This window comes from Nicotiana attenuata, unplaced genomic scaffold (genome assembly GCF_001879085.1).
Source record: "Nicotiana attenuata strain UT unplaced genomic scaffold, NIATTr2, whole genome shotgun sequence".
NCBI classification, from domain to species: Eukaryota; Viridiplantae; Streptophyta; class Magnoliopsida; order Solanales; family Solanaceae; genus Nicotiana; species Nicotiana attenuata.
In genome coordinates, this window is record NW_017671584.1 from 19,659 (window position 1) to 32,349 (window position 12,691).

Sequence of the window (12,691 nt, forward strand, 5' to 3'; positions counted from 1 at the left end):
GTTACATCCCGTACTTTGATATCAGGATGAGTCGTAGTAATCCATATGAGCTTGAAGGGATTAGGACCATTCATGAGATTATAGAGGATTTGTGACTATGTTAGTAAGACCCCGTAAGTTTAACAACATTAATACCGTTATATACATTTGATATGGTATTTTGAGTGGAACTTTTTTTTTAAAAAAGTTTGAAATATGATTTTTATATAGTTATTAATATTACTACTTTCGAATATGTTTTAAATTATACACATAATATAAGAAAGTTTATGAGATTTTCTTTATTGTAAAGATAGAAATTATTTTCACAAGAAAAGAAGGTTATCTTTTTACCATTTAAGAATTAAGCGTACGAGAATTTTTACTCTTTATATGAGATTAGAAAAATTAGAAGTTGAGAAAATATATGTATTTTTACATGGATGTTTTAATGAAATAATAGTGTATGTATTAATTTTATATGGTACCACATGACCACGATAGCAAGGTATATAAAGTGTATAAAAAATAAGTAGAATTTAAATAATTTGAGATAACTCTTGATTATGCGGGTAATTGGTTAATTACCGGGTAGCGGGATATTACCTAATTAAATAATTAATTATGGGATAAGATTAAATCTCAAAAAAAACGTGGCAGCATTCCATCACTTATAAAGTGACTCTTAAAGTCTTGCAAAAAATGTCACATTTTGGAGGAATTCAAGTGTATTAGTCATCCACTAAGTAGGACAAACCCACTAAAGGTTTCCTACAATTAATAAAATGCTTATTCCTTAATAACAAAGGAAAAAAAGATGAATGGAATGGAATATCTTATGGGGAGGGGCTGACCGTGAGCTTCCATATTACTACAATTAGTTGGCTTCATATTCTTTATTATGAATTAATGTGTTAGCACAAAGCTTCATCATATTCTTCTGTTTATCCTCATCTTTTGTTAATCCATAACTCAAAAAGGAAACAAAAATGCGGCTGCTTTCTAACAGAATTGGCAGGAGCAGCCTCAAACTAGGAGATCATATTTATTCTTAGCGTACTGCTTATATTTATGCCCATCACGAGCTTAGGTTTCCTCATGAAGTTTAAGGAGAAGGTACTGATAGCTAGCATGTAGAGCATAGGTGCGGTGTGGACCTTTTCAGAAACAATTGTGGTTGGGGCACATTTTGACAATGCAAAGACTTACAAAGATATGTAATTCTGTACTCTTTCATCCTAAAGCTGAATGGGTTGTTTTGAATTGGCTTCACTATTAAGATTGGAGTTTGAAAGGTGACTTAGTTATTGGAGTACTACATGTGGAATAACTTCTCTAGGAATTTTTAGGAACAGAAAGGAAAGGTGTATCAAGAATATCATACGGATTTTTCCCCTACTTCAGGTATGTTAAGGCTATCCCTTTTTTCTTTTGGCATGATCCAAGTAACGATACATAAACATATTGCTATTCCATTAGTGGTTCTTCTCTTAGCAGTTAAGGATGCCTGTGTTATTCATTCATGTAAAATGATATTCAAGCATGTCTAAGTATGTTCCTAGTCTCTATTGAGGTATTTGATAAAGATGTTAATGTTCATAATATAGTAATACAAGCATCTTCATGCATATGCATTTACCACCGAGCTATGGCCGGTTGGGCAGTCATGCATTTACCATCGTGCTTCGACCAATTGGCAGACATGTATTTACTATCAGGCTACGGCCGGTCGGGCAGCTACCACCGGTTGGGCAGTTATGTATCATTATTTACCACCGGTTTGGCAGTCATACATTTATCACCGTGCGACGGCCGATCGGACAGTTACCACTAATCAGTTGGGCAGTCATACATCATACGATAGGATAATAGTCTCAAAGAGAAGCATTATATATATGTAAGTATAATAAGTATGCATATACGGTGGCACTTCAGAGATTCAGGTTGATTCTTATATGTCTTTAATTAATGTTGACTTATTGTTATGTTTCAGTTCTGCCTTACATACTCAGTACATTATTCGTACTGACGTCCTTTTGTTGGGGAGGCTGCATTCATGTCTGCAGGTATAAACAATCAGTTTGACGAGCCCTCATAGTAGACGAGGTCAACATTCAGCGAAGGATCGGTAAGACTCCACCTTATTTGGAGTGCAGAGTCTATGAGTCATTGTGTCAGGGTTTTGCTACAGACTTATGGGTAGGCCGGTATCGTGTCCCATTTGATGTCAAATAATCGTAAACGCTTTGTAGACAGAGATTCAGATCGTACAGTATGTCAGAGGCCTTGACGGCCAATATGTATTCACGTTTTAAGAAAAATGATTCAGTGATACAGTATTTTTTTCCACTCACAGTGGTACATTACGTTGTGGTCATGTTGGCCCATGATAGTTACAAGAGGAATAAATGAGTTACAGAGTGGTTCGCTCGGGCCAGTGCGGCACCGGGTGCCAGCCACACCTCCTAAGGTTGGGGCGTGACATTTTCCTTTGATTCTGGTCCCTTCGTTGATGTCAGTGCCGATACTGGTATTACTTCATCAATTACAAACATCTCTTTGGCTGCTGGTTGTTTGCCGTATACCGTTTTGACTCCTTCCGGTGTTGGAAATTTCAAGACTTGATGAAGAGTTGGAGGCACTGCACTCATATTATGGATCCAAGGTCTTCCAAGCAGCGCATTGTACCTCATATCACCTTCGATCACATGGAACTTCGTTTCTTGGATAGTTCCGGCCACATTTACTGGCAACATGATTTCCCCTTTGGTGGTTTCACTCGCCATGTTGAAACCGTTGAGCACTCGAGTTGCAAGCACGACTTGATCTTGAAGGCCGAGCTGCTCTACGACCCTCGATTGAATAATATTCGCCGAGCTACTTGGATCAACCAACACACATTTAACTTGAATTTTATTCATAAGGATATATATTACCAGTGCGTCGTTGTGAGGGTGTTCTATTCCTTCTGCATCCTTATCGTTGAAAGATAAGGTATCCTTTGGTAAGTAATCCCAAGTACGTTTATCCCTTGTGATTGTCACTTTGGTGCGTTTGAATATCGGGCCTTGAGGAACATCGACCCCACCGACGATCATATGAATCACATGCTCGGTTCTTCCTGTTTGTTTTTCCTATTTGCGTCCCTGTCTTTGAAGTGATTTTTAGCTAGGTCGCTCAAGAACTCTCGAAGGTGACCCTTGTTGAAAAAATGAGCTACCTCCTCTCTTAACTCTCTGCAGTCTTCGGTTCTGTGACCATGGGTTCCATGGTACTTGCACATTTGATTTGGATTCCTTTGAGCTAGATCGGTCTGTAGGGGTCTGAGCCACCTAGTATCCTTGATTCGTCCAATGGCCGACACAATACCTGAAGCATCGACGTTGAAGTTGTATTCCGATAACCGGGGTCCTTCTTTAGGCTCGACATGTTTATCGAAGACGCTCTTACTCATGAGCCCTCGAGAACTTTGACCTCGATCATTCCTTCGATCATTTCGAACGGGATTACGCCCCGGTCCGTTATTTCTACGATCTATGCTATATGATTGGTACCGATCTCTTTTCGATCGGGGCTCTCTGCCGATGTGTCTTTGAATCCTGCCTTCAAATCTATTTGGGTAAACGGAACCGGACGGGGCTCCCAAAACTAATCATCCTCCACTCTGATCTTTGATTGGTACCGATTATGCACATCGGCCCAGGTCACTGCTGGATATTCAATCAAATTCTGCTTTAGTTGACGTGATATCACCGAACTTCGCTCGTTCAAAGCTTGAGTAAAGTCTTGGACAGTCCAATCGTCGGTAACCGGGGGTAGGTCCATGCGTTCCATCTGAAATCGAGATACGAGTTCCCTTAGCATTTCATTGTCCTTTTGCCTCACTTTGAAGAGGTCCAACTTCCTGGTCGCGACCTTTATTGCTCCAACGTGTGACTTTACGAACGAATCAGCGAGCATGGCGAAAGAATCGATGGAATTGGGCGGCAAATTGTGGTACCATATCATTGCCCCCTTCGATAAGGTTTCCCCAAATTTTTTCAACAAAACGGATTCAATCTCGTCATCTTCTAAGTCATTTCCATTTATTCCGCATGTGTACGAAGTGATGTGTTCATTAGGATCGTTGGTCCCGTTGTACTTAGGTATGTCCGGCATACGGAACTTCTTAGGAATGGGCTTCGGAGCCGCACTCTATGGAAAAGGCTTCTGCACGAACTTCTTCGAGTCCAGACCCTTTAGGATCGGGAGTGCCCCCGGTATTTGGTCAACCCGTGAGTTGTACGTCTCGACCTTTTTGTCATTAGCCTCGATTTTCTTTTCACCTGATTCTATCTGTTTAGTGAGCTCCTCGAGCATCTTCATGATAGCGGGGTCAGTTCCTGAAATAATATCGTTCGATTTCGCATGTACAGGCTCGACCTTATGAACAACTTCCTGTGATGCATCGAGTTCGATTCCGCTTGGTGCTCGATTCTGGAGTTGCGCTATTGCAGCCTGCTGAGTTTGTAACATCTCAAATATCATTCGAAGGCTAATCCCGCCTTCTTCACCATTTTGTGCGTTCTGATCGGCTGCCCGGGGGTCTCTGCGGACACTATTTTCAGGGTCGACGCCTAAGTCTCCACGAATGGCGACACGAGAACTGACATCAACCAGATCTATGGCTTGTGGTGCATCGGGATTGATTGGGGGCGCTCCGTTTCCCGGGGCGACTACGTGTTCATTTTCGCCATGAAGACCAAGGCCGGTATCAGTGTGAGTGGGTGCTGCTAAGAGTTCGACATGTCAATTCCTGAAAAAATACTCACAAGAACAAGCGTAAAAGCAGTGTGTGTTATGAAGGTTAAAATATTAAGTAATCACTAATATCCTTAGCCCCACGGTGGGCGCCAATGTTTACCCAAAAATCGAGTAATAATTAAACTTGTAATATGGTTTTAAGGATACGTGATTTCACTTAATACCAATTGATTAACTTAGAGATAAATGATGGGAATTGACAAGAATGTAAAACAAACCAATGCTTGGACAATGCCTTCGAGCTGATGAACCCTCGAGAGTAGTGAAGTAAGAGCAGTTAAAGAGCAGTAAGTTGATGAGCATAAGAAAGAGATATTATATGGCCTTGATATGCATCCATGTAAGGTCTTTACAGATGATGGGGACCCCCCTTTATATACTAGAGGAATCCTAATTATGGAACAATTCTAATTACGGAAGTATATCTCATAATGGCTACAAATAACCGCCCTTGATTTGATATGTTTCGAGATTTCCGTTGTGATATTCGACCGGTTATAGGTATCTCGCCTTTCTGTTATTGCGTTTTACTCGAAGTCAGTCATACTTAATCTCGATTGTTACTGGCCTTGGTCCCAACGGACACTTCGATCTTTAGATCCGATGCCTCGTCTTCGAGCTCGGGTCTAATTCATTACGAGGCTACCCCTGATACAACTCCCTTGTCTCGATCAAATAGTAAAATCGGGTAGGCCCGATTTTGACCGTATACAGAATGGAGTGCATGGAGAAAGATTAAAAAGCTTAGTAAGCACCAAGGCAATAGATGGAAGAAAGTTTTTATCATTCCATTAGATGACTATGGCTTCTCCCATGGAATCTATTGTGCATTCTTGCCCAGTTAGAACAGAACAAACAATCTATTGTGCATTTAGAGACGTTGCAATTGTTTGGTCCATCTTTATAATGAAGTTCGATTGAATTTTGAAAATATTAATTTCAAACTCCATGGTAAAATTCAAATTCCTTGATGAAAAACTACCTACGTGCAACACTTCAAAGCAGAGTGAGACGGTTGGCCAGATCTGACTCCCCACCACTGTGTCGTGTCTTCCTAATCAACTCTATGGTAAAGGCTGGTATGGTTTTTCAATTCGATTTTTCAATCATAAGACTAAACAAAAATCATTTAGGAATTCCAAACCAGAAACATTATATAACCATTCATCTGGATATGTGTTTCCCAAAGCATACCCTCAGCTTTTTGGGTAAAGTACAAAATCAAAGAAATTTACTACTAATATTTGTAGAGTCAATTTTACCATAAAATTACAGAATGAGAAACCAAAATAATATTCTCTAACAAGGTAATCATACTAATTAATCACAAATAGAAGCTGAGAAAATAGTCATTAGCTTAAAAACTAAGATTTTCGTAAACCATAATGGTAAATCAAAAGATGTGTGCTAGTGAAAAGAGAAAAAAAGATGTGTGCTAGTGGAAAGAGAGAAAAAAAAGTGAAAAGATATTTAATCAAGAGCAAAATAGTACTTGTGAAAAGATAACAAATCGTTTTACTTTTTATCGTAACCAATAGATATTTTATAATCTAGGAATATGGCGGAATGGATGGAATCCCTCAACTTTTAATTAAAAATTTCGAGTTCGAGCTCTTTAACATAGGAGAAATTCCTAGCATAAAATAATTTCCCTTTAATAGGCCTTGCATAATTCGAATGCAGATTAGTCAAATGCGGATGGTTAAACAAAAGTTTAAAAAAAAAAAAACTATTAGTAACACATTTACAACAAAAATAAATGAATATGTTTTTAACAAATTATTCAAACCGAAACATAAATTGCATATTGAACTTTTTATACTTAAGAAAATAGAAATCTTGTATTACCACGACATTCAAAGTCGAAAAATTACCTCACATGTGATATTTATACTAATTTGATGATTACATGACAACTGACAAGTGACCTTATATACATTAATGTTGACACTTAATTATTTATTAATTAATAAATAATTTTACCTTAATTTACTACTTAATTATATTAGATTAGTATAATATAATTTAGTATAAATAAACACCCAATATACAAGCTAAAATACCACAATCCGAATCGTAATTTTCTAGTAACTGCGCAATACCCCAAAAAAAAGAGAAAAAACAAATTTAACGGAGAACATTGAATCTCATTTTTGACGTATACTAATTTTATTGGCATGTAGAAAAAAGTAGCAATGTTCTATTAGAGAGAGAAAAAAAAACACAAAAAAAAAGGGAAAAAATAGCAATATTTTATTAGAGAGAAAAAGGCAAAAACAGAAAAAGAAAAGTTGCAGAAAGGAATATACTTGTATCATATATATGCAGAAGTACAAGTTTATCGGAGGAGGAGGAGGAGGAGGGTGGTGAAATTTTCCGGTGGCTGACGTCGAATGTGGAATCCCACATAATCCCAAATTCTCTTGTTATTCTGATTTTCGTATCTTTTCCAAAATAAGTACTTATCCTTTTTCTTTTTCCTTTTCCTGTTGGATGACGATTTTCCAAAAATTCCAATCGTACTAGGAAAAGCAATCTTCTTTATTCGCACATTATATTTTAGATTTGAGTGAATGGCCTTGGCATTGCAAATTTGCAAAAAAGTGGAATCTCCACATTCAAATCAACCATTCTCCATCATCTCTACCGCCCTGTAAATTACAATATAATGCCGATGCTGGCGACTCAAATCACCGCCAATAAAACCCCAGGATTAGAGAAAGGGGAAAAAGGATCCCACAAGGCCGTGAAACGATCTTCAAATAATTTGAAGAAGTTATTTACTAAAGCATTAAGTTCCACCGGGGTTAAATACATCTTCAAATCCAAAACTAAGCCGCCTAAGACTCCTATTGATGTTGTTCGCCGGGTGACGTTCCTACTGGCCGCCCTTGACTCTTTTGAAGACAATGTTGATCCTAAGCGTTTTGATAAGGTACGTGAAAGTTACGTGCCTTTGCTTCTAAAATGCATTTACTTTTTCCCTGTAGAATTCTTATTTGGTTAAGTCATGGGGAATTGCAATTTGTTTGTGGCCTGCATGCTTGTTTGGTTGGTAGAGGTGTGCCCGAGTTGGTCAGACATCACCGTCATGAGAATACAAATAATTTTGTGGGGACCTCTTAATATGTTTAATTTTTAAAAAGAATTTGAAAATCGAATGCAAAATCCAAAGGCACCATGCCTACAAGTATTATAACGCTATATGAATATTACTAGAGTAGATTGATTGGAGATAATCTTGGGTTTGTGAAATAGAACAATATTAAAGTTAATTTCTAACAACCTTTCAGTAAACTAGTTTGTCTCATATGAATTATGTCTAATATTGTAAAAGTTTTCGTTTGTGTTTTCTTTTTAGTGGGGGAACTAGTTCGTCTATTTAAATCTTTGTTAGAGGTATACATGGGTTGTGTTATTAGAACCTTCAACTGCATGCTATTTCATAAAATTTAGATTTTTGTATCTCTGATAATACATAATACTTGTTTTTCAGATGCAAGAATTGGATTCTCTTTTACATGAGATGAAATCAATCTTGTATGGAAGTAATGAATGTGAACCTGCTGTTGAAGCCTGTGCGCAACTGACTCAGGAACTTCTTCGAGATAATGCACTGCGTCTCATCATTCTTTGTCTTCCTAAATTGAACTTGGAGGTGAGTACGTTTACAATTAATACTGTTACGAGCTAAGCTTCAAGATTTTACTTCTCTATAATTGGCTCCCTTTTTTAAGACACTCTAGGCTTTCTGCTATCCATTGTTTTTAGTTAAAGGACGTTTTACTTTGTTCTCTTGCTGGGACATGTCACGGAAATGATAACTCTTTGCTTAGGCCCGTAAAGATGCCACGCGTATTGTTGCGAATTTGCAAAGGCAACCAGTTAATTCACGTTTGATTGCTTCTGATTACTTGGAAGCCAACCCGGACCTTATGGATCATTTGGTATCTGGGTAAGCTAATCCTAATTGTTTCTCCTTTTTCTTTTCCAAGTTTGTTCGGATTTTGTTTATCTAAATAAGCCTCTCTTCCTTTTGATCTTTAACTGAAGCACGATCGATTTATCGAAAGTAATACATTTTAAATATATTATATATATCTACTTAGTACCTTTAGTTAGTGTATGGTCTCCCTTACGGAAGGTTTTATTTGTCACCCTAGTATATCTATGAGAATCATCTAGATGTTTATAGTTAAGCTTATTCAATCATGGTACATGTTAGGGAAAGAAGTTGAATACGGAGAAGGAAACTCTTCTTCTAACTGCAGTTGTTATAGGTATGACGATCCTGGTCTTGCTTTGCATTATGGAGCAATGTTGAGGGAGTGTATTCGACATCAAGTTGTTGCAAGGTTAGTAGCTTTGGAAACACTACCAGTATCTTAATTGAAAGTTGTTCTGATCACTAGCTTTGTTTCGTATCTTTAATTACTCCAAGATTCCTTGTTACTTTCCAATGAATACTTGTGGTTCTTTCCTTTTTGTTTCCAACAACTTGCACTTCTTTCTTTTCTTTTAATCTGTGCTATTATTCTCTGATTGATTTTATATTGTTTGTTTTATCAGTGTATATGGGTAGTTTCCCATAATTTGTCAAAATATTTGCAGATATGTGTTGAGGTCGGAGCATATGAAAAGGTTCTTTGACTACATGCAAATCCCAGAATTTGATGTCGCTGCAGATGCTACAGCGACCTTTAAGGTTATTATTTTTCTCTCTTTCAACATGTTCCATTAATCTCTATTTTTTTTATGATATTTGGTCCTATTGTAGTGCACTTTCCTACAGGTCTACCTGATGCTAAACGTTGGTGCATGATCTGCTAAGAATATTATACTCCCTATGTTTTAATTTATGATGAAGTTATATGAATATTTTGAAATAGCTACATCTTTCAAAGTGTTAATTTTTCGTATATATAAACACAAAAAAGCTCCAGTGTTCCTAACTTCTTAGATTTCTTGACGAGGTAACAATGATCAACATGATAATGGAGCATAATAAATGAATCTCCGTGCGTTCGGCCTTTGTGAAAAATATTTGACTTGGAGTTGTGGCATCTTGAAGAGAATTATTAAAATAATTAATTTCTTCCCTCTCACAAGTTAAGTATTAGATGAGATAGCTTTATATTTTATGGAGGATTCACATACTTTCTTGAAAGTAAAATAGACTTAAACATTGGCTGAATACAAAAAAGACTATCTTGGCGTCTTATTTCACCAGTTTTATTATAGCAAAATTTTTGGTACTGTTTATTTCTGTTAGCAATGAAGTATTGCCGTCAACCACTGAATATCCGTACTGTTACTCAAATTTGAATCTTTGTTTTCTTTTGCAACTTGCTGCAGGAGCTTATAACCAGGCATAAGTCCACAATTGCCGAATTTCTCTTTGAAAATTATGACTGGGTATGTTATGATCCTCAGTTTTCCACTTGTATGGTTTTGTTTATGTTTCTCACCTTCATTAGTGCCAACTTCATCCTACAACATACTAGTGTAACATGTTATCCATTTTTTTTGTTATAGTTCTTTACCGAGTTTAATGCAAAGCTTTTGGAATCAGCAAACTACATTACCAGAAGACAAGCTATCAAGGTAAAATAGATATTAAGACTTTTTAGTTGTATTCTCGTTTTAAAACAATCAATTTTGATCTGATGTTGGTTCAGCTGGAGTTTCAATGATTTTCTTTTTACTTTGTACCCATTAAGTAATTGTGCTGCTATATTTTATCAGGGTAAAGGTTTTAATATGCTTATAAATAAATCACTTGCCTAACACACACTTTATCTATTTTTTCAGCTTTTGGGAGATATTTTGCTTGATCGCTCAAATTCTCCTGTGATGACACGCTATGTTAGCTCAAAGGATAATTTAAGGATTTTGATGAATCTTTTGAGGGTACGTCATTATACCGACGTGCCACAAGTTGTAGTTATTTTCCCTCTGAATAGTCGCAACATCATACGAATTCTCTGGGTAACAATAGAGATAATGATGGAATAACTTTCTTTGATCATTTGATTCATGTTTTAGAAGATTAAAACTGATATAACGGAGTACACTTCCCTGTGACGAAAGCAAATCATTCTCATAAAATGTAGCTGACATACGTCATACAAAAGATGTATTTGTTATAGGTTTCTATCATGAGATTAACTCTTCATTTGACTAGTTCATGTCCGTTTGGAAGATTTTTTGCAAGTGGCAAGTGTAACTTTTTCATTACATTGATTTGACGCATTTGCTTGACGTTGTTGTTATATTTACTCACTTACTCTTCTTTAACTTTGTTGGTGGGCTTTTCCATGTTTCAGGAGTCTAGCAAGAACATTCAGCTAGATGCGTTCCACGTGTTTAAGGTTACACTTCATGCATTTGATTATTAACTTACCTAGCGCTCATGTGTGACTCCTATTCACTTCTTTGTGCTTGTCTTTATATTTTGGTGACAGCTTTTTGTTGCCAATAGAAATAAACCTTCTGACATTGTCAACATACTCGTGGCCAACAGAAGCAAGCTTTTGCGCTTCTTTGCAAGTTTCAGGATTGATAAAGGTAGTGAATTTGCTTCACCAACCAATATCTTGGATGATATCATATATGTTGCAGAATGGTATATATAATTACAGAGTTTTGTTTGTTTGCAGAAGATGAACAATTCGAGGCTGATAAAGCTCAAGTTGTGAAAGAAATTGCACAACTTGAAGCGATAGGACCTCTTTTCTCAGGAGAACTGCATAAGTTCCCCCCTACACCTACTGCTTCAGGAGAACTATATAAGACACCGACTGCGCGCATAAGACAACTTATGTAATTTCCAAAAACTATGTTGAAGAATAGTATAAACTTGGAAGGAGACCAACAACCGTAAATGCTTTAGTATATGGGTCATTGTTTTACGAATCATACAAAAAAATATTTTTTTTCTGTTTTCTCTGATATGCTGCTGATCAACGAATACTAATTGCAGTAGAGTGGTATATATCTCTGTTCAGATTATTTGAAAGAGCAGAGAATTGGTTGAGAAGGACGTGCGTATATGATGTAGAAACATAATTTTTCAAATTTGTTAATGTCTGCTAACAACTTTATATAACTTGTAACCACCATGAGGTTATAACTTGTAAGGCCATTTCTGGCAAAAATTGAGGTTTTCACAATTTATAACCATAAAAAAATTGAATAAGGGGATCAAAAAGGGACACTGTTACTATGTCTATTCACCGAAAATGTTGGGGGAAAAAAGATAATGAAGAAATTAAAGCTACCAAGGTTGCAACTCTATGAAGGTTTCAATACCACTGAAAGCAGAAAAAAATTCTTTTTTTTAAAAGGCAGAATTGAGACACGCCCGGGACTCGCTCAGGGGCGGAGCATTCGTAAAACGCCACTGGGCTTATGTGTGGGGCTTAGTTCCGTGAGACTTATGCCTCGGCCATCGGGGCTTACGCCCCGGAACGCCCAACGTCCAGAGTACTGGACTCGCCTAATAGAACTTTATGCAATTTGCATGTAACTAACCTTGTAAATCCTCAAATTTTCTTAACAAATCATTGACTGTTCAAAATTACTTTTTTCTTAATCATAAATCATTAAGTTGAGAGTATTTTATGTCATAATTAAAATAAAAATTATTGCACGTTATCCACTAAGACTGCTATGATAGTAAATTTTAAATAAATTTTTTATTTCAAAATTATTTATTTATTAACTTTTGTTATGTCTTTACTATATAATAGTCCATAATTTTTTTATAATTTTTTTCTAAATATTATTTTTTTCACGTTTACAAGATACAGTACTTATTAATTTAATATCTCAATATTAGCTAGTAACTATTTACAAATAATTAGTTATCATAATATTGTATGATGAATTATGTGTCAGTTTATTAACT

General features: G+C 36.5%; 1 protein-coding gene across 2 annotated transcripts; it reads left to right on the forward strand.

Moving 5' to 3' along the window:
* The first annotated feature begins 6,938 nt into the window (after nt 1-6,938).
* Nucleotides 6,939-11,822, forward strand: LOC109209116 (putative MO25-like protein At5g47540). 2 transcript variants are annotated; one of them, XM_019372297.1, is made up of 11 exons: nt 6,939-7,717; nt 8,279-8,440; nt 8,619-8,737; nt 9,063-9,137; nt 9,394-9,487; nt 10,138-10,197; nt 10,318-10,386; nt 10,594-10,692; nt 11,109-11,153; nt 11,247-11,349; nt 11,424-11,822. In XM_019372297.1, exons 1-11 carry the CDS (start codon nt 7,451-7,453, stop codon nt 11,606-11,608), a joined length of 1,278 nt encoding a protein of 425 aa, XP_019227842.1. In that variant the 5' UTR covers nt 6,939-7,450; the 3' UTR covers nt 11,609-11,822. The 2 variants fall into 2 exon arrangements, with proteins under 2 accessions (XP_019227842.1, XP_019227843.1); XM_019372298.1 differs by having other exon boundaries at nt 6,941-7,717; nt 11,442-11,822.
* The last annotated feature ends 869 nt before the right edge of the window (nt 11,823-12,691 follow it).